Source organism: Rhinolophus sinicus, chromosome 2 (genome assembly GCF_057876585.1).
Source record: "Rhinolophus sinicus isolate RSI-liver-muscle chromosome 2, RSI-T2T, whole genome shotgun sequence".
NCBI lineage: Eukaryota > Metazoa > Chordata > Mammalia > Chiroptera > Rhinolophidae > Rhinolophus > Rhinolophus sinicus.
In genome coordinates, this window is record NC_142502.1 from 28,552,153 (window position 1) to 28,579,922 (window position 27,770).

Consider the following 27,770-nt stretch of genomic DNA (forward strand, 5'->3'; position numbering starts at 1 on the left):
CAAGTTGTTTGTGGAGAGCTATGTTCCACTCATGTTTGAACAAGCAACATTTTAAATGGGTAGACTTGGAAGAATAAGCATAGGGAAGTTACTCAGAAGAGCTCTAATAGCCGCCTGTTTCTCTCATACTGAGCTCAGTACACTTAGACAAGTCAAGAAGGGATTTTCCCCCCTTTTTTATTACCCCCCAAAATAAAAACTAAAACAAGATGCACAAGTATTTAGTTAAGGATAATGGAACCTAATTAACCTCAAGCATGTAAGGGGAAACATGTATATTGGTGATAAGTTCAGGTCACAAACAAATGTAGGGACAATTACCTAGGTATAGAATGTACAGATCAGCAAATTGTTAGTTATGATTAAAAAAAAAACAAAAAAAAACCTGAGGGTGAGGGATGTATTAGCTTTCTAGGGTATCATAAGTGACCACAAGCTGGGTAGCTTAAAACAATAGAATTTTATTCTCTCACAGCTTTGGAGGCCAAAAGTCCCAAATCAAGGTGTCAGCAGGACCGTGCTCCCTCGGAAGGCTTTAGGAAACAATGCTTCCTTGGCTCTTCCAGCTGCTGGTGGTTTCTGGCTTTTCTTGGCTTGTGGCAGCTTGACTCCAACATCTGCTTCCATCTTCACATGGCCATCTTCTCCTATTTGTCTGAATCTGAGTCTCCCTCTCCTTTCTCTTCTATAAAAACACTAGTCATTGGATTTAGGACCTACCCTAAGACAGGACCTACCCTCATCTTAACTAATTACATCTGCCAACAACCCTATTTCCAAATAAGGTCACATTCTGAGGTTCTGGGTGGACGTGAATTTTGGGGGATACTGTTCAACCCAGTACAGGGGAATTAAGCAAAAATCGTTTCTTTCAGCAAGTGTTATTGTTTAGGTAATTGGTGTTTGAAGGATGCAAAAGAATGTGGATTCTTAATTTTACCAATGCTCACTGGCGTTCAGGAGAAGTCCTTTCTGAACTGAATCTGTTTCATTGTAGATTTTGGTGAAAGGAGACCAGGACGCTGGCACAGTTTTCTCAAGGATCCTCTAGCTCCAATCACAGAAAGACAGCATACATTTCCCCTAAGGCTTTCTTACCTCTGGTTCTGAAATCGTGCTTTGGTTCTAAGTTCTAAGGATTTTTGAGACACTTAGAAGTGTTTTCTATCTCATCCCTGTCATATTCTATCCCAACTAAAATAAGGTGAACACCAAGTGGGATTCTTTGGATCATTTCATTACTTTGTATAATTGTTATATACTTTTAAAAACTGAATATGTGGAATAGATTGCTGACGTTTAAGATTTTTCAATCATTTAGTCCTTTGCATTAAGTTCTACCCCCAACTGCCCTATGCCCAACTGCCAAATACAGCTCGAGTGGATAGACATTTGATCCTCTCTCATCAAAATAATTGAGTCATTTCCTGAGAGCTGATTAGAAAGTATGCACAGATTCTCAAAGGTTTGCAGTGGAAGCAAAGTGCTACCAAGCCATCCTTGCCTGGTGTCTATTACATATGAAGGTGGGTGTGCAGGGTCTGTGAATCCCGCCTATGTACATGAACTCAGTGATCAATAACACAGTTCAATATGTCATCAGATATTTGTGTCATTTCCACCCACTTCCATATGCACTACTTTATATGCCTTTTATTTATTTATTCTGCAATCATATAGCCAGCCTAAAACAAAAATTAAATTCAATGTTCATTATAGTCTCAGAAATACCAATCTGTTTATATTTGTATACTTTATGCTGCCATACCTTCTTTGACGATTTCCATAAGTTTAATATTTTTTTTCAACTGAGGCAAATTTTGGCATTCCCATTTTGATTGTGATAATAATATAACATATGTGAAGTAACCAAAATAGGGCGTCCACACCGTGTTTCCCTGAAAATAAAACCTAACTGGAAAATAAGCCGTAGCATGATTTTTCAGGATGCTCATAATATAAAATAAACCCTAATGCGTCTTTTGGAGCAAAAATTAATATAAGACCCGGTCTTGTTTTTAGGGAAATACAGTAGGGCTTATTTTACGTTACGAGCATCCTGAAAAAATCATGCTAGGGATTATTTTCCGGTTAGGTCTTATTTTTGGGGAAACACGGTATTAAGTGCTGCTCTTTATAGCATTGATTCATTACAACCTTATTTGTCTCAGAAATATTTTAATACAAAAATGTATAACTTCACCATTGTTTTAAACAACACAATGGTGCAAAAGGAGGTCTTTTTTCCCATATGCCGGAAAAAGCAGTGTTTAACACTTGCCTACAACCAATGAGTAGGCTGTACCATGGAGCACTTGTGTGCCTCACTTTCCTTCTCTAATCTCTGCCACAGCCTTACTTGGGCTAAAGGAGAATATTACAGTAGGGTATAAAACACAAGTGCTATGACTGCTTCAAATGTTTGTGGAACTGGTTGAGGAAGCAGATGATAATGAGCAGCTGTCATTTGGAAATTGGTAGCAATGCACTGGCATCCCTCAGCTCTGTAAGCAGCAGGAAGCTTTGTGGGAATTTTTATCCCGTGAGGCACCGTGAGCCAATGGCCTTGACTCACTCCGATTAAAGTGCTCCCATTCTGTGGAACTGGTACTCTGCACTAAACTGGTTATGCCCACCCACAGAAATACCGTTGGTGTCTCACTTAATTATTCCAATGGTCACCTTAAAATTCCTTCTCCAGACATTCTCCTATTCTTCAGGAGTTTGATAGCCCATATTTTTTCTCTTCCATATTAGTGGCCCCTTAATTCAGTAGTTATCCTTACGTATAATTCTCAGGCACTTTCCTTCTTTGTCCTTTTTATCTCTCACACTTTCTATTTTGCCAAGGAATGGCTTCTTTCAAGCTTTCTTATTTTCTCCTCTGTTCAGTGTCTAGGTTTATGTGAAGAAAGTTTCCATGTTGTCTTATGAATGTATTTTTTCTTAGGAAATTTTCTAGGCTGTACCCTCAATTTGTAATCTGGAGGTCAGATTACAATTTAATTTTCCTTGAAGCTTTCACCAGGTTTCTTTCCTTATCATTTGCCCTCCTTAGAAAAGTACACATTGAAAAGCCATGGATCTGTCTCCTCTCCCTACGGGTCAAAGAGGGCTTGGTCTGGGGTGGGCAAGGAGGGCAAGAGACCCCCATTCCACCCACCAGGCATAAAGCTCCCGGTTTGGCATTGCTGCTTTGATGGCAGTGTTGTGTGGTGATTCTTATGAGTGGCTCCAGAAACACCTTCTGGCATTAGCTGCACAGTGTCATCATCCTTCTTGCTGTCATCTGTCAACTGCTCACCTTATTGAAGCCTTTCATCCTCTTTGTCACTGGCAGCAACGTCCAGGGTCCTTGGTGCATCTCCAACATGTCTTCCTGCAATAATGCACTGCAGTAAGGGGTACTGACTTTGGGGTCAGACCAGCCTGGTTTGTTGTAAATATTAAATGAACTATGTCATGACTAATACAGTGGCTGGCAGAGAGTAAGTGGTGAAGAAAAGGCAGAAATTACTATTATTATTCCTAGAATGTATTGGTAGTTTAGAAGCTTGGTGTTGGTTTCAGTTGTTTTATGAAATTTATTTGAAACTTCTTAATGGCAGGAACCACTCAGGCTCACAGCTGCACGTGTACACTCAGGTTTCTCTTGCTATGCCTCATTGAAGGCCACTAATTTCTCTAGCTGCCTTGGCAACAGCCAACTGTTATTTGCCCTAACAGCTCCTTTTCAGGGCCTACCTTGTAGAGCTCAGTATAACCGAAAGGTTCTGCATGAACGTATAAGGCACTTAGCAAAAAGTCTCACATGTGCCTACATGTTTTACTGTGGACATTTTAGCAGTACCCTATCCCCCTGCGAGTACTGAGGTACCCAAATAAATCAAGTCTCACAAGAAAGCTCAAACTAGATGTGGAAACTAAAATCTAATAGAAATCCTGGGTTATCCTTTTGTGTACTCTTTGTATGTTATGCAGCCATGCTTGAATAATATCATTTATTTCCAAGATAAAATAGAAAATAGTTTCTGCCTTCAAGGAGCACAATGTTTCAGACACAAGACAAGTACAGACAAGGCCATGTACAATGTCATTTATGTGAATGTGATGTTAAAAATTACATATGGTAGATAAGGCGTGACTCACTGAGCAACACAAAAGAAAGCTGGAGTTCAAAACCCGAACCCCTGACTGCCTATTCAATTCTCTACCTACTATGCACCATTGTCCAATTTTGCTGCTTAAATTTTCGTATTTGAAAAAAAAAAATTATGTAGAAAATCAAAATGGAAAACCTTGGGAGAAAATAGCTGAAAATACTTCCTCTTTATGTGCTTATGTGAATCAGAGAACAAACAAGCGTTTCAAAATGCATTACGTGCATTTGAATAGTTAGGGCTAAAAGCGGAAGTGTGGATGAGCTCTAAGACAGCTAGCTAGCTACTCGTAAACTCTTGGAAATTTAGAGACACACCAGGGCGTCTTTGACAGATGAACAGAAAATTCAAAGAACAGTGTAACTGATGGCAACACCTATAGCCCAACTGGGCTAAGTATAGGGCTCGTGCATTTCCTCTGGATATGAGGTTCTTTGGGATGTTAGGATGTGCTCAGTTCATTCTGAGTTCCTGGATTGAAGTGGGCAAGTGTTATGAAGGGAACCTACGGAAAGGCCAACAGAAGGAGCATGCTCACGTGGTTTGTGCTTTCAATATTAGGACTACCTTCACCACTTATTCTATTTTCACTTGTTTCTACTTTCCCTCTCCTAATTTGAACGATGTCATAGGAGCACATCACTGCAATGTTTTTGTTTTTTTTTTCTCTACCAAATTCTAATAGGAAAATTCTTACTAGAATTTGATTTTAATGACTAAGATAAAAATATTCCTTATTGAGCCCTGTTTTGTGCCCAGCACAATGCTCAACATAAGATAGAAAATAGGTAGATAGACAGATAAATAATAAATGGATAGATGATAGATAGGTAGGTGATAGATAGATAGATCTTAGACAGATAGGTGAATGAGACATCATCTGTCATTTCCGGTAGGGATTAGTAAGTCTAACATTTTGAGGTGGAAGAGTGAGAGGCTGAGGCAGTTATGCCTATGGCCTTAATTTTTTTTTTTCTACGTTTAAAAAAAAAAAAAAAAAAAAAAAGGAGGGAAGGGGAACAAGGGAAAAGTGAAGCCTGGAAGAGAGCAAGCAAGTTTTGAAACAGCTGGTGTGCAGAATGATAGGTATAACAAAAAAGAATTAAAAATACAAACCACGTATTAGTAAAGTCCTGTGATTCTTGTAGAAAATGGTTATCTCGTCTTTGTTGTTTCCATTGTTGTGCTAATCGTCATCATCATTGTCATCATCTCCAGAACAAATTATACTCGAACCACATAACCTTTGCATAATTGAGAAAACTATTCCTTTGAGAAACTGATAATCATTTATGTTAGTTTCATACTTATGGTGGGGTGTTATAGGGTGATTTAATTTATCACATCCTTCTTATTTGTGCTTGTTTAGGTTGAGCCAGTGATACAGAGAGGCCACGAGAGTCTGGTCCATCACATCCTGCTCTATCAGTGCAGCAGCAATTTTAACGACAGCGTTTTGGACTATGGCCACGAGTGCTACCACCCTAACATGCCCGACGCGTTCCTCACCTGCGAGACTGTTATTTTTGCCTGGGCCATAGGTGGAGAGGTGGGGCTAACGATTACTGAGATGTAACAATTAACTGGTCATGTTTTTTCTCTATGATTCTAATACTTATAAGTAGAGCTCTATACACTATTTTTGATATGAAGATGGCTTATTTTTCTTTCCACAGGAAGTTCTTTCTTCCTTAAGCCATTTTATTTTATCAACTCTAGATTAATGGACTTCCAGAATATTGAAATATCTTTGAGAATGATTGGACTCTGAGTGGAGCAGAGCTTTCAAGGTCTTTCGTAGGACACTGCCTCATACAAATTTCCTTATTTAGGGTTTTTCCTACCCACCTCATGTTGGACTATCCCTCGGCACTCCGTTAGATCCTCGTTATGTGCTCCTAGAAGTTCATTATGACAATCCAACTTATGAGGAAGGTGAGCTTATTCTGCATATGTTCTACCTATGATTTTTAAATCGTTTTATAACTTCTGTCTTACAGTTGAAATAAAATAGCATCCAATGTTAGAAAAAATTAACCTACATGTTTGTGATCTAAATTAGGGTATTTTTAGAGTAAAAGAGGATACTGCAAATAATTACACTGGGACAAGTATCATTCACCAGTGCTGAATTAGACAAATGGACCTTGAGGTCACTAATCTTAAAGCATATACAGACTATTTACCAGGAAGTCGAAGAATAGACTTTTTCCCTTTGTGATATAAATTAATCCCAAATACATGGTGCTTAGGAAATGATTTTTTCTAACTATATTTATGAAAAATGACTGTTTATCATACTAGAAAACATTAAATATTTTGTTATGTGATAAGCAACCATAAATATACTCAAGAGATACTTATGCAGTGACACTGTGTAATATGGTTAATGAAGAGGGTATTTACATTGGATTTCCGAATTTACTTATATAATATTCAAAACCCCACATTGAAAGATTCAGTATGAAATTATCAACAGAAGCAACTCAAAGTTATTATTTTACATTGATTCATGCAATTATTCAGCAAATACTGAGTGCCAACTATGCGCTGTGTCTGTGCTTAACGATATAATATTTGTGAAAAACAGGCACTTTATGCCCTCATGAAAATTATAGTGTAGTGGGAAAGAGAAACAATAAAATAATCACACCAATTAATATAAAATTATATACATGCTGATTGATCCAAAGGTCAATTTGGTAGTCATCAATAGGTAAGTCACCACTGCAGAAAAGAGTCAATTAATTTCAAAGTTAGTGGAACAGATTTATGAAGTTTTAGAGTCATACTTTCCCTCCTTACAAAAATGTCACAAGAAGGAATGTATTTTATCCATCCATCATCTCACAATGACTATTGTAGTGCTTTTCAGATAATAGATTCTTAATAATTGTTGATTAAATAACTCTTGAACAGTTGAAAGAATGGTAACAGATAATAATGAAATTTAATTATTAGTAGTTTTCTACATCTGCAGATGGTGTCTAGACAAGGGGGTTTTACCTCTATGTAAATGTTACTGAACTTCACCTCAAAACAATATAAAATAAAGCTTTTATTGAATTCACTACATTCTAGTGAATAGCTTTAGGATTTTCATTCTGTCTTCATGTTAGATAATTGTGGTATATATCAGCTAGATAACACAAACATTTCTCCCATGATATGCTGTGTGAGTAAAAAATGGTTGCAGAAAATATGGCGACTTGTCTTTTAATTCTCATTTGTGAAGCTGAATGTTGTCTTCCATTAATGCTTGCTTGTTTGTATTCCTTTCCCTTGTGATATTTTTAGGAATGTTAATGAACCCATTTTAACTTAATATAGGGTTTTTTGTGGTTTTTTTTTAAGAATACAAACTGATTATATGCTCTTGTTTCAGGCTTAATAGATAATTCTGGACTGAGGTTATTTCATACAACAGACATAAGGAAATTCGATGCTGGGGTGATCGAGGCTGGCCTCTGGGTGAGCCTCTTCCATACCATCCCTCCAGGCATGCCTGAGTTCCGGTCAGAGGGTCACTGCACTCTGGAATGCCTGGAAGAGGTACACTGCATCTCAATCTGCATGCTATTCTTTATAGATTAATCAATGCTCTTAGAAAACTGTGTTTTTCTAAACACATTTTTTTAAATTTCGTGTGTATTTAGTATGAATTATTTTTATTGTTGTCACACTGTAAAACCATCATTTAAAATTTTAGCAAGCCCATTGGTTACTTTTTTAAATCTTGAAGGCTGTAGATGTAGAATTCTGAAGGCAAGAATGACTTCCAGTGTGTTTCCCTTCCTAGTCCTTCCTCCTTTGTTTCATACTGGACACTTTATCTTTTACAATTTCTACCTTTGTTTGTGTAGGTTTCCTTCCTCAACTTTCCTTTCATCTCTATTACAGTTTTTTCTTCATTAGTCATTTTTAATTTTTTCTCGTTTTCTCTCTTAATTTCTGTCCCTTCTTTAATGGAAGAGCAGGAATAACTAATGTCAAAATACAGATTGGGTAAAAGGAAACCATATGTAAGTATTTAACAATGGCTGCTTCCATTTACAGTTATTTTCTCTTGAATGAAAGTATTTCAACATAGATCATATTCTTTATGAATTAAGAGACGGCGTAGTTGTAGACAGTATCATATTCTTTATGAATTAGGAGATTGGTGTGCTTGTGGATAGTACGGTAGGCTGGTGAACTGGAAAGATTATGCTCTTCTGAGTTATGTAGACCACGATTCAAATTGCCATGATTTATTTACTAGCTGTAGGACCATGGCCAATTCACTTAATTCCACTTTCCCACTTGGTTGTGTTTTTTTTAATCTGGAAAAGTGGGAATAATTTATTCTTTAAAGTGTTTCAATTTGCAGATTACTAACACACTGGAATCTTTTTGCCAGGAGCTTTGACTGCTTCTTTACCCTTTAAAAGAAGGAAAAAGAAAGATAACATTTAGGAATGGTCTGGTAGGTCCTTGGTCATCATTAGTTCCCTTTCTTTTCTCCAGCAAATGTTGCTTCACAAAGAAAATATGCTAGGAATAAGTCATGAAAAACCCAAATTCACAATGTTTGGTGGCTCATGCATTCACTTAAATTGCTTTCACTTTCTTCTCAACTGTCCCCCCAAGTCTCTTTGAATGTGAATTGTCTGAACATGCACTTATTTGGGCTCAGTGAGTCTTCCACTTTGTCCCCTGCAGGCTCTGGAAGCTGAAAAGCCAAGTGGAATCCATGTGTTCGCTGTCCTCCTCCATGCTCACCTGGCTGGCAGAGGCATCAGGCTACGTCATTTTCGCAAAGGGGAGGAAATGAGATTGCTTGCTTATGATGACGATTTTGATTTCAATTTCCAGGAGTTTCAATATCTAAAGGAAGAACAAACAATCTTACCAGTATGCATGTTTTGTTGTTTTTCACTGAATGTTATGTAAGTCATGAGACATACATCTGCTGAGAATTAGCAAAGTTTCTAGTGGTGAAATGAATTGCTCATCACTAGTATTCTAGTCCTCCTGTTCTTGAAGCCACCCACCATGGGTGTTGCACAACCCAGATGGAATGTATTTGATCTGTTTTCCAAAATCAAAACTCATTTTTCTTTTTATTCCCAGGGGCACTTCAAGTTGTTAATTTAAAGAAAATAAAAATCGGGTTCTGAGCACTATTATTGCTCTTTTCTTACTTGCCTCCCCAGTTAACAACCTTTTGGCTGCAATTATGGTAATGGTAAAAGCAGAGGTTTCCTTATACCATGGGGTATTTTTTTGAAAGTTTCATTTCAGTAAAATGGATATAAAGATAATTCTTTCATTTGACAAAGGTATTAGGACATAGTTAATTACACTGTGCTATGCAATCAACTTACAATACTTGGGGTGGAAGGACTTGGAAGAGAATCGCATGCCTCACAATAATGAAGGCTTTAAAATTGTTTTTTTATGATGCTTCACTTTGTCAAATTTTTTATCCAGTGACCATCAAGGTCAATAGTCATACAATTTCATACCCTTATTTCATTCTTAAAAGTCCAATTCTTATGTTATTTATGAAATGAGAATAACTGCAATATCTTTTCTACATGCAAAAATTCCTTGATACACCCTGAGAATAGAAAGATGAAGTTTGAGAAACATTGCTCTTTTTGAGATTCTTTACTCTCTTTTATTGTGTTGTCTTGTCTCTGGACTTTCCAACCAGTTTTATTGTGTTATCTCAGTTTCCCAATTGGTGTGCTGTGAATAGGGTATAAGTTTGTTGAGATACTGATTCCTGGGCCCTCTGAGTAGTGGGTTGGGGAGGGCAAATCTGAAGACCAGCACCTAGAGCTAGCTGCGTCTGGTCCATGAATAGCCTGTCCACTTATCTGAGCGGAAACCCAAGAAACATTATTTTCTATGTGTTGTGAATTGTCCAAAAGGTTGGAAAACACTGGAACAATAAATTATTATTAATTTGCCTCATAATGCTAATGTAAGGAAATAAAGACATGACTAAAGAGCTATAGAGAAGATAAGGTAAATAACGAAATAATCACAATAACTAGTTATCTATGGCTAACATTTATGAAGTGTCTCATCTCTACTACGGATTAAATATGTATTTTGTGATTTAATACCGTCACAACAGCTGTACAAAATAAGTGCTATTTTTATCATTATTTTTCAGAGGAATAAATTGTGCCCAGAATGTTCATTTCCTTGTCTAAGGTCATGCAGTTAGAACATGATGGACTCTAGCCTAAACACAGAGAATCTTAGTTGTTTGTTTGCTTGCTTATTGTACTAGCAATTCTAGAATTTAATAGATCAGGGGTCTTCTCCTGAATCAAATTACTTAATGCATCCCTTCATATAGCAAATTAAACTGTTGGCCTACAAATGTATTAGATTAATAAAACAGCATAAAACTCCAATCTGAAGCTCTTACTTTTATGTTTTAGGGAGATAATCTAATTACTGAGTGTCGCTACAACACAAAAGATAGAGCCCGGATGACTTGGGTAAGAAAATTTTTATTATTCTTAAAGTTCATTTGTGGAGAGAGAGGAATAAACTTTGATTTTAGAAGAAAAAAACTAAAAAGCTTTCTCACTGGGAAGCAAAATTCCTGACTGTATTGAACATGAAACATCATAAAAGTCAAATTAGAGCAGTTGTAGCATTTTAATCAGATTAACTAATGACACTATGTTAATATTTTCTTTTTTCCTCATCAAATATTATTAATAAAATAACTGTGGTCACTAGAGACCATTTACATGACTCTGGACTTAGATGAATCAACTTCAAAAGGAAGAATGAATTACATGACCTTAGAGCCTTCTGACCCAAAGAGAAATCTCATCCCAACAGATTTACTGGGGAGTTCTGCCAAACATCCAAGAAACAGATCATCCATGCCTTACTTATATCTTCCAGGGAACACATCTCCCACCAATTGATTTTATGAAATTAGCATAATCTTAATATTAGAATTTGATAATGGTAGTATGAGAGAGGTCAACAATATGTACCTGATGGAAATACCTTTGACAAAGTATTGACAGACCAAATCCTGCATTATATAAACATGTAATGTTAGGACCAATTTGGGTGTAACTAACAATGGCAAATTGGTTTAAATTAGAAAATATATTAATACCATGCTTCAGTCAAGAGATTGAAGGAAAAGGGTATATGATCAATTCAATTGGGGCAGAAAAAGCATTCATAAAATTTATGTCAGTCATTTTCGTAGAAGAAGGACGTTTAGCAAACCAGGAATAGGAGAGAGTTGTCTTAACCAGATAAAAATTGGCTTTGAAAAATTTATAGCAAATATCAAACTAAATGAAGTATTAGAAGTAGTCCTTAAAAATCAGGAAGAAGAACAGGATATTTATTATCACTATTTCTATTCAACGTTGTACTGGAAAAAAAAAAATGAGGATCAGAAAAGAAGAAGAAGCAAAGAGGCAAAACACATTGTTAAGAGATACTGTGTTCATGGGTAGAAAGACTCAGTAAAATAAAAATAATTCTTCTGTTTAGATTTGTCTATGAATTTGATGTAATTCCAGTAAAAAATTCAGAGAGCTTTTATGATTTGGGATTCTGGTATCCTAATTAAGAAATCTTCGCATAGCTGCAAAGATTTTCTCCTCTATTTTTTATTTTATTTTGTAAAAATTTATAGTTTTAGCTTTTATACAGAGCAAATTGATTCTAAAATCTACACAGAAGAGCACATGTTAATAATAGGCAGGACACTACTAAAAAGAACAAAATGAGCAACAAACTACTGGAGATGAAGGCTTATTTTAAAGCTATGGTTATTAATGTTGTGCTTTGGGTCCAGGGTTAGAATAGTGGAACTGAGTAGGGAATCCCAGAAACAAAACCTACAAATCCACTACATGGAAACTTGGTTTAGGATAGACATGGCATTCAGATAAGTGAAAAAGGATAGACTTTCATTAAAGAACACAGAGACAATTAGGTATCTAAATGACAAAAATAAAATTATGTCTTTATCTTGTACAATACACAGAAAATCAGTCCTCGGTAGATTAAATATTAAATGTGAAGAGCAAAATTTTAAAAACTTTAGGAGAAAAATACATATCTTCATGATTTTGTAGTCGGTAAGAACTTCTTAACAAAACATAAAAAGCACAAACTGTGCATTAAAAGATTGATGAATTTGAGCACATTAAAGCTTTTGGTAACAAAAAACATGATTAAGTGAAAAGAAATCTTAAACTGAAAAAAATATTTGCAATATATAGGTTAATACAGCATCACTATCCAGTGTTTATTAAAAGAAATTTCATAAATCAGTTACATAACACAAACACACAATAGAAAAAAGCAAAATATAAAAAACATTTTATAGAAATGAAAACCCAAACAGATAATAAACACATTAAAGAACCCTCAATTTCATTTGAAATCACAGTCATGCGAATGTAAACCAGAATGAGCTATTTTATACCCACCAGTTTGGCAATGCTGAATGTAAATTTATAAAACCACTTCAGGGGTAAAACATGGCATTCTCTAGTAAAGTTGGGGATTGATATATGCTCTACCCAGATCCATTCCTATGTAGATTTAACCTTGAGATTATGTTTGCAGGAAGTGTTCCAGGAGAGAAACATAAAATATTGATAGTAACATGTAACAACACAGGAATAAAAAACTGGGAACAGCTCAATTATTTATCAAAAGGAAAACAAATACATATATTATAATATGTCCATATAATATATGAATAGTATATAGTTATGAAAATTAATGAACTAAAGCAATTCACGTATTAACATGATGTATCTGAAGAACATATTGATTTAATAGAGCAAGCTTGCAGCAGACAGTATGTAATTATGATATTATGTATCCAAAACTTAAGAACATGCAGAATTAAACAGTATATTATTTAAGGCTACATACATCAATAAACTAAACGTAAAGTGTGATGAAAAGCAATAGAATGATAAACAAAATATGAAGATAATCATCATGTTCAGGTAGGATGGGGAAGATAATTGAACATGAGCACACAGCGTAGTCAAAGCACTGGTGTTAGCTTTATTTTTCTCTTGCCTTATATATAATTTTGTTTGCATGAAATATTTCACTAAATATGTAATAAATTATTATTTTAGTATATTTTGGTGCTCTCCCTTTGCCCAACTCTGCCTTACTCATCAAGTGTAAGTCATTATGTTTTTGTAGTTTGTAAAGGCTTTCATATTAGCCACAACATTAATTTACAACCAGGGACAATAATATTAAGTTTTTCACCTTCATGTTTGAAGGATAGGCGATTTGTTGGGTACAGAATTCTTGGTTAATTTCTTTTTCCCTGCAGAACTTGAATATGTAATTCCAATCTCTTTTTGTTACTTCACTCTTTTATGATGAAATTTCAGCTGTCAATTGTGTTATTGTTCCCCTATATGTGGTATGTTCTTTTTCTCTTGCTGCTTTCAAGATTTTCTTTTTTGTCTTTGGCTCTCAGCAATATGACTACGATGTGTATAAGTATGGCTCTTTTCACATTTATTTGTGGTATTTGCTGAGCTCCTGGCATCTGTAAATTCATGTTTTTTACTAAATTTGGGAAGATTTCAGCCATTATTTTTTCAAATATAATTTCTACCCTTTTCTCTCTTCTTTTTCATTCTGGAACTCCAATTACATGTATGTTGGAATATTATCCCACATGTCTCTGAGGAATTTTCACCTTTTTTTAGGGTGTTTTTGTTTGTTTTTTCTTCTTGCTGATTTTTGGATTGGAAAACTTCTATTGATCTATATTAAAGTTCACTGATTCTTTCCTCTTTCATCTCAAATTTGCTGTTGAGCTCATCTTGTCAATTTTTAAATCAATTATGGTACTTTTCAACTCTAGAAATTCTGTTTGGTTGTTTTTATGTTTTCTCTGATGCCATTCCCTGTTTGTTCACTCATTTTTAATGTATTTGCCTTTAATTACTTGAACATCTTTTTTTTAACTCTTTAAACCTGCTTTTAAGTTTTTACTAACTCCAGCATCTGTATTGTCTCATAATCAGTTTCTACTGACTTCTTTTTCCCAAATACATCTCATAGTTTCTTGTTTCTTTTCATGTTTACTAACTTTTGGATAAACACTGTACATGGTAAATAATATGTTGTAGCAACTCTAGATTCTCTTCTTCTGAGTATCTTTGATCTTTTTTAAAATGTTAATAGATAATTTACTACCTAAATTCAAAATGTAAAATCTGTCTCTCCTGTGGTATACAGCAGCTGATGTTTATAGACATGAAAATGAGATTATAGAAAATTCAGTGCAATCAGTCAAAGATTCATCACACTGACTGACTGGCATCATCGTAAGCAAACATCCCCATAATCCTTTGAAATGTTCATTGTGGTGAGATGTGTATATCATGTAAACAGAACTTTAAGACAATTAGTCGGTTATTTAAGAAAGGCAACTTTTAAAGAGATGGAAATAATTCTATTAGTTTTAAAATGTGTCACTACCTTTTAAAAAACTAAATTGTCATTTAGATTATTATTTTTCAGCTTCAAGATTTATTACATTTCAATATTGGAAGGACCTATATGACATTGGTGGCTTGTGTGCTATATACTTTTCTAAGTAAAACATCTCCGTTTTCAGGGAGGACTAAGCACCAGGAATGAAATGTGTCTCTCATACCTTCTTTATTACCCAAGAATTAATCTTACTCGATGTGCAAGTATCCCAGACATTATGGAACAACTTCAGTTCATTGGTGTTAAGGAGATCTACAGGCCAGTCACGTAAGTAATAGGTCAATTTCATGACAGGGGTAACGTATTTCAGAGAATGACTGGCATTATTTTCAGATTGGAGTTGTCACCATGTCATGGAATTTCTTTATGTGCTGTTCTATTAGATTATTTTCAACTGGGGAGACCAGGTAAGTTTCCTGGTTGCTTTGTCCATGGTCCCCAAGAGTACCTTCAGGTTCAGTGATTTTATAGGAGGACCAAAAGGGTTCGGCATATAGTTGTACTCATGGCTAATATTAATTACAGAGAAAGAATATGAAGAAAAATTAACAAAAAGAAAAAGGCACATGGGATAAAACAAAGTCCACAAGAAACCAGGTACAAGCTTCCAAGAAACAACTCCTAGTGGACTCAAATAGAATGTGCTTAATTCCACCAGCATCAAATTATGATAACATGTATGAAATGTCGTGAATTAGAGAAGCTCATTAGAGACTCGGTGCCCAGAGTTTTTTGGGGGACTGGTCACATAGTTGCCCTCTGCTGAGCAAGGTGTTTGAACAGAGACCTAAGTGATGAGAAGTGAACCATGCAAAGATACCCAAGTATGCTCTATGCAGAAAGAAGTCAGTATAATGACACTATGATGCGTATGAAGCTAGCGGGTTCAAAGAGCAGCAAGGAGGTGAGTTTGGCTGGAGCGAGTGAAATTTGGTAGAGAATAAGTGAGGAGGTCGACAGCAAGTGGGACCAGGTCATGTAGGGCTTTAGAGGCAACATAAGGATTTGGGGTTTTAAGTGCAAAGAAAAGCCATTGTAGGGTATTAAAAAAGTCAATTTGGCTACTGTGTTGAGAAGAGCTCTAAGAGGGCGAGACTGGAAAGAATAAAAACAACCAGGAGACAGTTGTGACTGTCCAGGTGAGATGAGAGAGATTGAGGTGGTGGTTGTAGAGTTTATGAGAAATGATTACATTTAGGTTATCTTTTGAAAGTAGCACTTACTGGACTTCAGTGATTGTTACATCTCAGGGAGATGGTCAGAGAAGGTGAAGAGTGAAAGAAAATGAAGATGTGTGAATGGTGTCATGACAGAAGAGAAACTTGTTTGAAGAAGAAATTAAAAAATTATGTTTTGGATATGTTAAGATTGATGTAGAAAAAAAGGGATTTTATCTATTCTTAATAACACCACAGAGAAGAATTAGGGTGCTAGGTAGAAATTTTGGAGTGTAGATTTTGTTTTACTATAGGAAAAAATTTTCTAATGATTAGGACTTTTCAAAATGAAAAGTTTTTGCCTAAAACTAATGTAATTAGGCACAAGATACACATAGATTTTTGAGGGGGTGTATTTAAAGAGAGGGTAAAAAACACTTAATGAGGATGTGGTAAATTGCAGATGCCGAAGGAGAATGTATAATTATGGTCTACTTTTTGTTTCTAAACATTATAGAGGTTAGAAATTATGAACTAAGAACACCTTTCTTTTAAAAAATTAAACTTACTATTCATAGATGTGTTCTACTGAGTTCCTATCCTGACAGCCAATGACCACCAGACCAGAAGTCTTGATCTACTAAAATACAAATACCAAAATGCTGTGTAAAATAGTTTATAGTTTATGAAGTATTTTCACATACATAATTTCACCTAATTTATTTTTACACAATTCCAATAGGTAGAGCAGGACTTGCAATCTCAGTTTTATAGAGGAGGAAATGGAAACTGAAAGATTAAGAAACTATTTAACATCCTATAGTACATAATAAATGGGAGAGCTAAGACTTGTTTTATTTATATATATGTATATATATATATGTATATATATATCTGTCTTTTATTCAAAATAAATAATTATGCCTATAAATAAAGTATTAATAAAAATCAAAGCAGCACATAAAATATTCCAAAATCACTAAGATATAGTCTTGTTTATAAAATTGATATTATATTGTTTCTTACTAACACTTAAGTAGCCTTTTATTCCTTTAGAATATTGTTTACATATTGACTAGAAATGTTTCCTAATTGGATTAACTTGAGAGTATGTTGAAAACAAATGGACATTCAAAGTTATGTGTTTACAAGATGATGATTCGAAATACATTCTATGGTCCAGTTGTTTTCTTTTGTGTTCATCTCATGTGAAGCCTCTGAAAATGCTCGGTTCCCATGTCCCAGTGAGCTCTCACCCTTGGTCTCCTCCAGGAAATACTGAAGTTGGGCTTTTCATCACTTAGGACAGAAGAACGGCTTCCCAGAATAAGGCCACAGATGTCATTGCCCACATAAAAGCATTTAACTACATGGTTAAATATATTTATTCTTTAAAAATATGAGTGAAGAGAGCCTCTTATAAAATAGGCATTTGGACTGTAAATCAAATTTTCTAGTCTAGGTCATTGTCACAGTGACATAAGTATCCTCCAAGACCAAACCAAGGCTAAAAGATCAGAAAGAGAAATAGTGTGGGTGTTTTTTACGTTTTGCTTAAAAGAAGATTACTAATTTGGTTTCAGGGTACAATACAAAAAGGAATATCATATAACATATAACCCCGAATCTCCTATTCTGTGCTTTTAATATAACAATTAGTTAGGTGCCCCATTTCGTTTTAAACATGCTGTAGCAATCCTAGGATTAGAGGATGACTTGGTAGAAAAATAGAGATAACTACATCCTATCTCCGGAATTGTCTGTTCTGGGGGTACAATTTTTCTCTACCTCCTACAGGTCTGGCAAGGCTTAAGGAAAAACAAAAACTCACAAAGATTAGATAACAGAATAGATAATGAGTTTAGATCAATTCTGTATTCTCTGCTGCACCACACAACAACCCTTTCTATATAGTTCTAGGGTGGTTTACGTGATGGAAAGTTCCTGTGCTATTTGTTCTATAAAAAGAATCAAGAGAGGTGTTTCTATCTTTCTTATTTGAAAAATCACTTTATGTTTATAATGTGTAAAAATCATATATGCTTATGATAAAGAGTTTAGATAATGCAGAAAAAAGTTTTGAAAAGAAGATAAAAGCTATCACCTCAAATATTGTTAGAAATAAATAGTACTAACATTAATTGAATATTAATACAGGCATCTTTCTATGTAGGTATTGATACAAAGATGAATAGATTATTGTTATAAAGATCCTAATTTGTGTACTGTTTTAAATAAAAAACGTTAAATTTTAATTTTTTAAATTAATCAGAAGAAAAAGGAACAAACTGAACAGTTGTTGAACTTCAAATAAATGTTGCTGTTGTTTTTAACCATAAGTATTTTACAAAGAGGCTCCAAATGTTGAGAAAATAGATCATGAAAGACATTAAGATGTTGCACTCATTTTTATATAAAACTGCATGTTTTAATTTTAGGTCATAAAAGATTAGGACATTCATACTCTCACATTGTCTCTAACCTCCAAATATTTATTGTTAAATTATGATTTTTGTATTTTCACATCTTTTTAATTTTCACATTTAATTCTGAAACCTAATTCTCACAATTTTGAATGCAAATTTTCTTTTTAATAGATTCAGTGATAACCCCTAATCTTTATGTGATTTTTTTCATTTCTGAGTTCTTTAATTTGATTCTTTAGGATTTTATCCTTAAGTTGTTTAATCAAGAAAGGCTTCCGAGTGCTTTATGTCCTGAGTTCTTTTACATTTGAGAATTTCTGCATTTAGATTTGGAGAGCATTTAGCTAGATATAATATTTTGGGGTCATTTATTTTTTTTTTCTCTCCTACAGAGATCTCTTTGGAGGAATGGGAGTGTAAGTCCTTTACTGGTAGAATGCTTAAGTTAAATTGCACATATTTCAGTGTGGAGTATCTGAATTATATTCACCTGAAACACAAAGTGTTCTGTCAGTGCATATATCTACTTCTTCTTCTTTTTTTTTTTTTCATTTCAGGGAAATTTTCTAATGTTTTTTCTAATCTATTTGGGATTTGTAAAAAGAATTTTCTCTTACAGTTTTTCAGAAGTGCTCGTTTGCTTCTTGCTTTTTCTAATTTATTTGGTGCTAAAGTCATTTTGTCTTAAATTTATTTCCTTTGATCTGCTATCTCCCTATCAATCTCCTTCTGTCATTTTATCATCTTGTATATGAGCTCTTGTTTAATTGAATTCATTTTCTTATTAAATAAACTTATAACATGAAACACTTGTGGGATTTCTCTCCAGTGTAACTGGTTTACATTTTCTTCTAGAGTCAATTTTTTCTGTCTCTTTACATGAAATGAGGTATAATTTCCTTTTCACCCTATGTTTGCATGGTTATGTCATTTCTTGCTTCTGCTGAGTCAGTCATGTCTAAAACCTCTCTTTGATAAAATGTAGGTAAATTCTTGATTTCCTTCTAAGCAAATCTGACAGTAGCTTTCTTTCACCATGGTTTGAGGTTTGGGTGATACGTGTTATGTACATATTTTTGTATATTTTGATGGTGAAAGGCTGTGGGCATAGCGGTGGGACTATGCCCTATATTGCAATGCATGGGTTATTCTTTCTGCAGATTTTCTTGAAAATCTATGCAAGGAAGGTTTCTAACTTGTAGGGGCTGAATCCCTGTCCATGCGGAATGTCCCACGTCTTATATCATGCTATCAAATCTGTTGCAGCGCTCGATCCTTCACTTATCAGGGAGACTCAGTTTCACTGTGTACTTCCCAACATCCGTTGACTCAGAAACTGTCAACAGTATCAGGAATTGTACCTTGTTAAGTCAGACTTTCTGGCTTCCTTCTGTAACAAGTAGACTATAAAGTTTGTGGCATTATGTTGTATTGTTTTCTTCAGCCTGTTGATGTGTTTTTATTTCTGTTTTATTATCGTATTTAAAATCATATTATTTGAGGCAGAACTCATAGTATACAATAAAATGCATCTATTATATTGTTAGAAACTTTTTTCACATATATACACATATTTAACACCATCATAAATGAGACATAGAGTATTTCCATCACCCCCAAAAGTTCTCTTAGGCCTATCTGGAGAAAATCCCACCTCCCACACAGAGTCCCCGGGAAATTGTGAATCAGTCAGCTTTATGTCACTATATTAGTGATCTTTTCTAGATTTTATAAATATGGGATCACACACTGTGTATTCTTTCATGCCTTGTTCCTTTGACTTAACAAGGTTTCTGAGATTCATCTATGCTGGTGCGTGTATCAGCTGTCCATTTCTTTTTATTGCTGAGTAGTATTCACCTTTGTGGATGCACCCAAGTTTATTTAACGATTCACCAGTTGACAGACATTTGGATTGTTTCCAGATTCTGGCTATTAGGAAGAAAGCTACTATGAACAGTATTGTATGAATATATGTTTTCAGTTTTCTGGGTTAAACCTAGTGGTAGAATCACTGATTGTATGCTGTTTATATTTATTTCATCAGACTCTCAAAATTTTCTCCAAAATAGTATTCCTTTTTATATTCTCACCGGTAATGTATCAGAGCTCCTAATGTTTAACATTCTTCTCACTGTTTTCTATTTTCAGTATTTTAAATTTTATCTATTTTAATGTGTATGTAGTTATATCTTATTATGGTTTTATTTTCCATTTCATTTCTGACTAACAATGTTGAGTCTTTTTTCACATGCTTTTTGGTCATTTACAAATGTTCCTTTTTAATAGTTCAAATTTTTGTCCATTGTTTAGTTGGATTGTTTTATTATTGACTTGTAAGAGTTTTTTTTATATTTTTAAAGCGTTCTTTATACTTTGGATATAAGTCCTTTTAAGATATATTTTTATACATAATTTCTCCTTGATACTCTGTGACTTGATTTTCATTTTTTAAGCTGTATTTTTTGAAGTCCATTTACCATTTTTGGTTTGTTTTGTGCTTTTAATATATATCCTGTATTAGAAATCTTTGCATACCGAAGGCCATGAAGATTTTCTTCTGTTTCCACCCCCCACCAAAAAGATTATAGTTTTAGGTTTCACATTTTGATTGATGATTCATTTTGAATAAATAAATTTTTGTGGGTGGTTTTAGATAAATGCTGAGGTTCATTGTTTTTTATATGGATATCAAGTTGTTCAAGAACCATTTTATCGAAAAACCTACCCTTTTCTGTTGAATTACCCTGGAATGTTTGTTGAAAATAATTTAACCACATAGTGACTATTTCTGGACTCTGAATTCTGTGTCGTTGCTGTATATGTTTAGCCTTAGTAAAATAACACATTCAGTTATTATAGTTTTACAATATGTCTGGAAACAAGAGAAAGTAAGTCCTCAAATGTCATTTTTTTTCTTTTCCTAAAATTATTTTGGATAATCTAAGTTTATTCCATATATATATATATATATATATATATATATATATATATATATATATATATATGTAAATCAATTTGTTGATTAGATTAAACAAAGGAAAATTACTCATGAATATTAAATCATAATATTAACGTGATTTATTTTTATCAATTACAGTGATATAAATAATACCCTTTTATTTATATGTGTGTCTGGCTAGACATCTCTACACATTGCCCCAATGTGCGGAAATGTAACTTTTAATTTCTAGAACACTTCTAATATTCCTAACTCCCAATCTCAGTGATAGCAGAAAAACTTGCTACTTCAAGTTACCAGTTTCTGGTCTAAAGCTTGGTCTTTAAGGAAAAATATTCAGGTTAAGTATTCACTTTTTCAGGATTTCTCCTCTTTCTTTTTTTTCCGTTCTCTTTTCTCCAGGGGTAATCTGGAAGTGTAGTGTAGAATAGTCTGGAAAGGTTAGAGATGACGACGTGATGTTATTATAGAATAAGGGCCTCAACAAAGTTAGTAGGAATGGAAGGGAGACAATAAACATGAGAGTGATGTCATCTGAGAGAGATTGGTGACTACATCCCCAGATTACTTCGGCATGCTCTCTCTAACATCTGAACCCTTGGGTTTGCCTTTTTCTACATCCTTTCCGCATATTTATAGTAAGTTAATGAATGTGTTTATACCTCTTATGTTATTTTCTGGGGTGAAATCGCAAAAAAAAAATATTAGTTTCCTGATATATTCTATCAGCAAAGATTTTCAGGATTTTATCTCTGTACAATACAGTATTCATTCTTATCATCGGAAGATTTAGGCCACCTCAGCATGTTGGTAGGGATTCCACTGCCATCTTGTGGTGATTTCCCACCAGCATTTCCCTAATTAAGTAGTTGATTTTCCGTTTTTCAAAATAGACATCTTACCTTCTTTGAAAAGTAAGTTTTATTTTTATTATTTGATTTTATATTTAATAAAACCTAGATATAGCTTTTAGTGTATTTAAAAAGACATTGTATGTAATCATAGTATCTCTGAAAGTCTTCACAGTATCTTTAATTTTACAATGCTACAGATTTTAGGTCATTGATAGATATGCTTAATACAGTGCGATGCTGATTGCTTTTTCTGTATGGTATTTAACTTTAAAGTCTTTGTACAGAATAATGCATTTAAAACTCAACAAAGATATATTGATTTTAAAGAAAATTAAGAATGAAGAATAGAAAAATATTAATATATTATTCATCATTTTACTCATGTATCACTTACTAGAGAATGAAGGAAATCATTTTATTTTAGAGATTAAAAATTTATCTTTGTAACTCTAAAAAACTTAATGACTGATGTTTTATTTATTTAAAAAGATAATATTCAATGTGCCTGAGTAGGTTATATATGTGAGAGAGAATAATGACACAAATAAATGAAAGAGTTACGGAAGGTCAGTTATTAAAATGTAGATTTCTCAGCTGGAGGTTAATTAGTTGGTAATTACTGGAAATCACTGAAATATCTTCTAGGAGTGTCATGGGAGCCAGATATCTTGTGGTTACCCATAATCTCCTGGAAGATCCATGAATTCATTCATGGAATATTTCGTTATGTGTCAACACTTATACTTTTCCTCTTTTCAGGGATCAATAATATACACTTATATTCAGCGAAGAGTATCTTTTCACGCAAGTCTTATTATTCTTCTGTGATTTCTTTTTTCTTCCTTGAACATTTTAACATGTTTTTTTCAGAGCGGAAAGTGGGAACACAGCATATCATGTGAAAAGTATTTTTTTTCTCAGTAAAATTTTAAAAACACTGAGTTTCAATCTTTTGTATTTGTCTCCGCTTAGGTAAACTAAAAGAGGGCAGCCACTAGGGGACAGGCTTTTCAACTGTATGGAATTGAAATTTCCATCTCTGTTACAGTAACTTTTGAGAACGTACACATTTCTGTTTTACACTATTAGCATTACACTCTTCAGAACTGATTGCTTACCAGTTATATTGTTAACTAGAGCCCCCCCAAAAAAATGGGGAAATTGTGAGGCTCTGGGGAAGCTTTCTGAACCCAAATTATTTGTCTAAATGTAATACCCATCTGCTACTAAAACAAGGAATTTCAGTTTTTAAAGAGACTTTATTTGCCATGTATGTCTTCTAGTAACTGCTGATGAGTTCCTCAATACATTGCAGTAGGTTATCTGTTTGTAAAAATGAAAGTATGAGATCTATTTTAGAATGTTGAATAGTAATGGAAACATGCAATGCTTTTGTTCTGAATATAACTAATTGTGAGTTTTTTGTTTGTTTGTTTGTTTTTTAAATTCAGGACCTGGCCTTTCATTATCAAAAGCCCCAAACAATATAAAAACCTTTCCTTCATGGACGCAATGAATAAGTTTAAATGGACTAAAAAGGACGGTCTCTCCTTCAATAAGCTTGTCCTTAGCCTGCCAGTGAATGTGAGATGCTCCAAGACAGACAACGCAGAGTGGTCGGTAAGCCCTACTGTTTTTCAATCTTTGGGGAAACCAGATGTCCTATTTTACCTGCATCCCCAACGGGTAAAATCCGAGGAACAGATAAATATCCATAAATCCAATGGTCTAGCTGATTACTTATTTAATGATTACTTGGGTTGACTGAAAACTACTGGTTCTATTTTCTTTGAAGAGGGAAATTTATTCTAAAACTAAAGTTTTGATGAAGCAGGATGAGGATGAGAGTTTCAAAAAGCAATGGAGACTGTTTTGTATCTCTTCTTTCTCAAAGGCATATCTGGTCCTCTTCTCTTCCCTCAGAATTCCTAAGGTTCTGACTCCCCCTTATGTTTGACACCTTCAGCAGCCATCCGCTCCCCTCCCTACCCCTCACCCCTTCTATCCCTGCAGAAGTGCTGGGGCTGAGCAAGCTTGGCTGCAGTCCTGCTCTTAGATCATGCACTCATTGGCATTGTCTGCTCTTTCATTTTCAGATTCAAGGGATGACAGCATTACCTCCAGATATAGAAAGAACGTATAAGGCAGAGCCTTTGGTGTGTACCTCTCCCTCCTTTTCTCTGCACAGAGATTTCTCTCCCAAGGTGCTCGCGTGCTTCATGGTGCTCACCAGCATGCTGAGCAGCTTGCACTTGGGGTCATAATGCTGTTGTCTTTGGTGATGATGTGTTCTGGGATCCAAACCTGCCATTTAACACGCAGGTTAAAGATACTTTGGGCATGAAGAGTGAGTGTGAAGACTGTGGAGACTTACCTGTCATCTACTCCCTTCCTTCCCCCTCTCCCAGTCTACCTGAGAGATGTCCGTTGGGTTCTCTTCTTTTCCTCAGAAACGCCTGATAAAATGTATCAATTACCAATAAAGCAAAACTGACCTGACTTAATATAAACTTTATAAAAATTTGGACAAAGTCAAGCGGAAGTAAAAGAGTTCTTTCCTACTGTATTATTTTAAACACTCTATTACTATTTTACTTTTTAATTTTTGATTTGGCTTCTAGATTCCTTTTCAAAAATGCTTTCATCTTAAAAATGTAAAAGGAAGTACTCTTCGTTCCAGTTTTCTTCCTCTTTATTGTTCTTTGAGTGTGCAACTTCCCAAGTGTAACAATATTACACTCCTATCTTCAATGTTGTCCAGTTCTGTCCTTTTCTGTGAATTACCCATGGGCCCCTTACCTCAGTCCTTTTGGATAATGCTCATTTTAATCTCTTCATTTATCAGAGGCTACTGGGACTCCCAAATTACTCCTAACCCATCTCAAAGTACTTTCTTATCCTTCCCTGCTCAGCACTGGCCAGGTGAGTTTTTTCTTGAGCTCTGTCACTATCTAACAAGAAAGAGGCTATAAGAAACAGAAATGGAACAGAACTGACTGTAGGCCAAGGAGAAAATATACCTGGCCGCACACCCTGTGCTGTGAGGGGTCCTTCTACAGGACCCAGGTCAAAGGCCAGAGAGTGCGAGCTAGCCAAGGAGGGTGTGAGGTCATGTGGTACCTCACTGACTGTGTTGGGTGTCACATGTGCTGTGTCCTGGCTCATTTTGAGTCACAGTTGCTATTAGATATATTTTTATATTAGTTAATAAGCGAACTTTCCGTAATAAAATTGTCACCAATTGAAATTCTTGTCACTCTTTTGGTTCTCTTTAGTTTTTTGGTTCTGTATAGTTCAGTTAAATCTTGTTTTTGTGTCCTTTCCTCATTTCTTGAATTTGGATTGTATTAATAAACTAAATAAAATTAAAATTTTGTGTGGTATATTGCACACTCCTTGAGAGAAGCAAATGATTCCATTTGACTAATGTTTCCAGTCAAACAATTAAGCGTGTTGCACTTTTCTATTCCATTTTTAAGGCCTTTCTCCCAAGCAAACAATGTCTTCAACACAGACTATATTGTCTTTTAAATAAATGTTAAGTTCTGAAGTATTTCCTTCTTGATTTTAAGCATTTTGTCCATATAATGAAATGTCTGTAATATTTATGAGGCATATTTTATATTTAACTTTATTTCTTTTTATTTCATAAGTGCCATATCAGATTCTATTCTTTTCCATCCAAATATTTGTATAAGAAATATGATAATCCCAAACATTCCCTACTTGAAATTTCATGTTTATTTTTACTTCAGAATATCTGAATCTGAGATGTCAAAGTAAATGGCGATCCTTTGGAAATTATGTCATATTTTATTTGTTTTCATTGTTCTTGGTAAGGAAGGTAAACGTACTGGCTTGTAAAGGATACACAAATTTTGGAAGCTTGCATTTTTGGAACCAGGGGAATCTCTTTTTCCATCCAATGTCACTAAGAATCAAGATAACATTCTTCTTCTCCTAGGAATTCTCATGAATATATGTAATTTTGAGAAATTGACTCTTTATTTGAAATTAGGATAGGCTACCTAATGAAAATTCTATAGGATTCTGATTCACTTCTAAGTTAGTTTGCTCTTCCATTGAGCAGAGCTTCCAGAACAGCCCAGGCTTTGTACTGCTGCCCTGCATCAAGTCGCATTACCCATTTCCTGGGGGCATCCAAGTTCCCCAGCAGATCACGTCCAGGTTTATGTAACAAGTTTTCTGAAGATTCCAAGCTAGTCATGCTCAACTGCAAAAAGCCCCACAGACCTGCGCCTTCCACTTGTGTTCATGGGTCTATTCACTGTGATGATTCTAAACCTCTTTTTTTTTTTTTTTTTATTTCCAAATTGTCATTTTACTCAAGCTTGTATGTTATACTTCAGCTTCTATTTTCAGATTGTTAACTTCTCTTATCTCTCACTTTTTTTTTCTATGTTAAATTCTGATCTAACCATCTTAGTCATTACTTCCTAATCTCTTTCTTATTTAGCTCATTAGTTCTCTATTTTTAAACAATATACTTCTTCACACTAATACAAGCTTGAAGCATTTAAGTGAAATCCTGAGCAGTGGTGAGAACATACTTTGTAAACAAGGAAAAGTAGAGGTATGTTTCCCCCTGGAACTCTCTGCATCTACATCACTGGCTCTCTATGAAGAAAATCCCAGGACAGATGAGGGTAATTCCCCAGGGCTTGAAGTCATTTGTTAATCTTGCTAGAGTTGTAAATCCCGTAACTCAGATGGCACACTGGATGTGCAAAAATAGTGTTGCTTTCCACAGACCAGTTAGTCCTTATATGAAGTACCCGTTCTTTAAAACTTCATGGTTTCCAAATTATAAAACCACAGGATTTGGAGTAAATTATAACGAATCCATCCCCTTACCAGAAGCCATATATGGACAGTACCCTGGAATACTAAGCCTGCTTCTGAGGTTACACGTTTTCTTCTGTCACTTTTGTGATTGCTAATTATCTAGGGAAGTTTTCTCTTTCCTTTTCTTAAAATTTTCTATTTTTATGGTTAACAGAGTTCTCCTGCAGTATGTCCTTTGTTTAACTAATATGTGGTTGTACATATGTATGGACTCTGCAGAAAGTCCACATGCAGCCTTTGAATAATTCTAACTTTTCATCAGTCATTCACCCTTGAGTCAGACACTGCTGAAATACAGTGTGAACAAGAAAGCTGAAGCCCAAATTTAGGGAGAAAAACAGACGGTAGGTATGATTTTTAAAAATCTCTTTGCATAGCTAATAGCATCAATTCTGATGGCCATAGGGCATAGTTTCTTTTCACCTACAGTATACCTCTTGACTTGTACTACTTGACATATGTATAGAGCTAAATGAGCTATCTACCCTGAATGTTAGTGGTATTTGTAGATCTATGAACTTATTTTCAACATTACCTACAGATGAATTTATTTAAATCAACAGTTTAAAAGATCTTTCTTTAAGTAAGATATGCTTGCGTCTCCAATAAGGATATTATTTCTGTGTGATTTCGATTCATTCAATTCTATCTAACTTATAAATTATGCTTGTGAACACTCTGCCAATAAAACTTAAAGGAAAACAGACACGGGATGAGTGAGCACAGAGCCAGCAGAGGAGGGCAGCGTTGGTTGTATCCCGTGGCTAATATTGCATATTCATAGAAAAACACTTTTACCTGGAACTGTTACACAA

The 27,770-nt window shown here is 34.7% G+C and overlaps 1 protein-coding gene across 2 annotated transcripts in view; it reads left to right on the forward strand.

The window, feature by feature from the left end:
• The window catches only part of MOXD1 (monooxygenase DBH like 1), an 82,653-nt gene that overhangs the window by 51,169 nt on the left and 3,714 nt on the right, over nucleotides 1-27,770 (forward strand). Inside the window, exons 5-12 of one of the 2 annotated variants that reach the window (XM_019729371.3) lie at nucleotides 5,530-5,709; nucleotides 5,993-6,095; nucleotides 7,546-7,712; nucleotides 8,862-9,053; nucleotides 10,601-10,660; nucleotides 14,815-14,957; nucleotides 23,541-23,709; nucleotides 24,186-25,460. In XM_019729371.3, the coding sequence (XP_019584930.3) occupies nucleotides 5,530-5,709; nucleotides 5,993-6,095; nucleotides 7,546-7,712; nucleotides 8,862-9,053; nucleotides 10,601-10,660; nucleotides 14,815-14,957; nucleotides 23,541-23,709; nucleotides 24,186-24,353 (1,182 nt within the window). In that variant the 3' untranslated portion in view covers nucleotides 24,354-25,460. Of the gene's footprint in view, nucleotides 1-5,529; nucleotides 5,710-5,992; nucleotides 6,096-7,545; nucleotides 7,713-8,861; nucleotides 9,054-10,600; nucleotides 10,661-14,814; nucleotides 14,958-23,540; nucleotides 23,710-24,185; nucleotides 25,461-27,770 lie in introns of those variants that run through there. The other variant, XM_019729372.3, reaches the window with a different exon arrangement.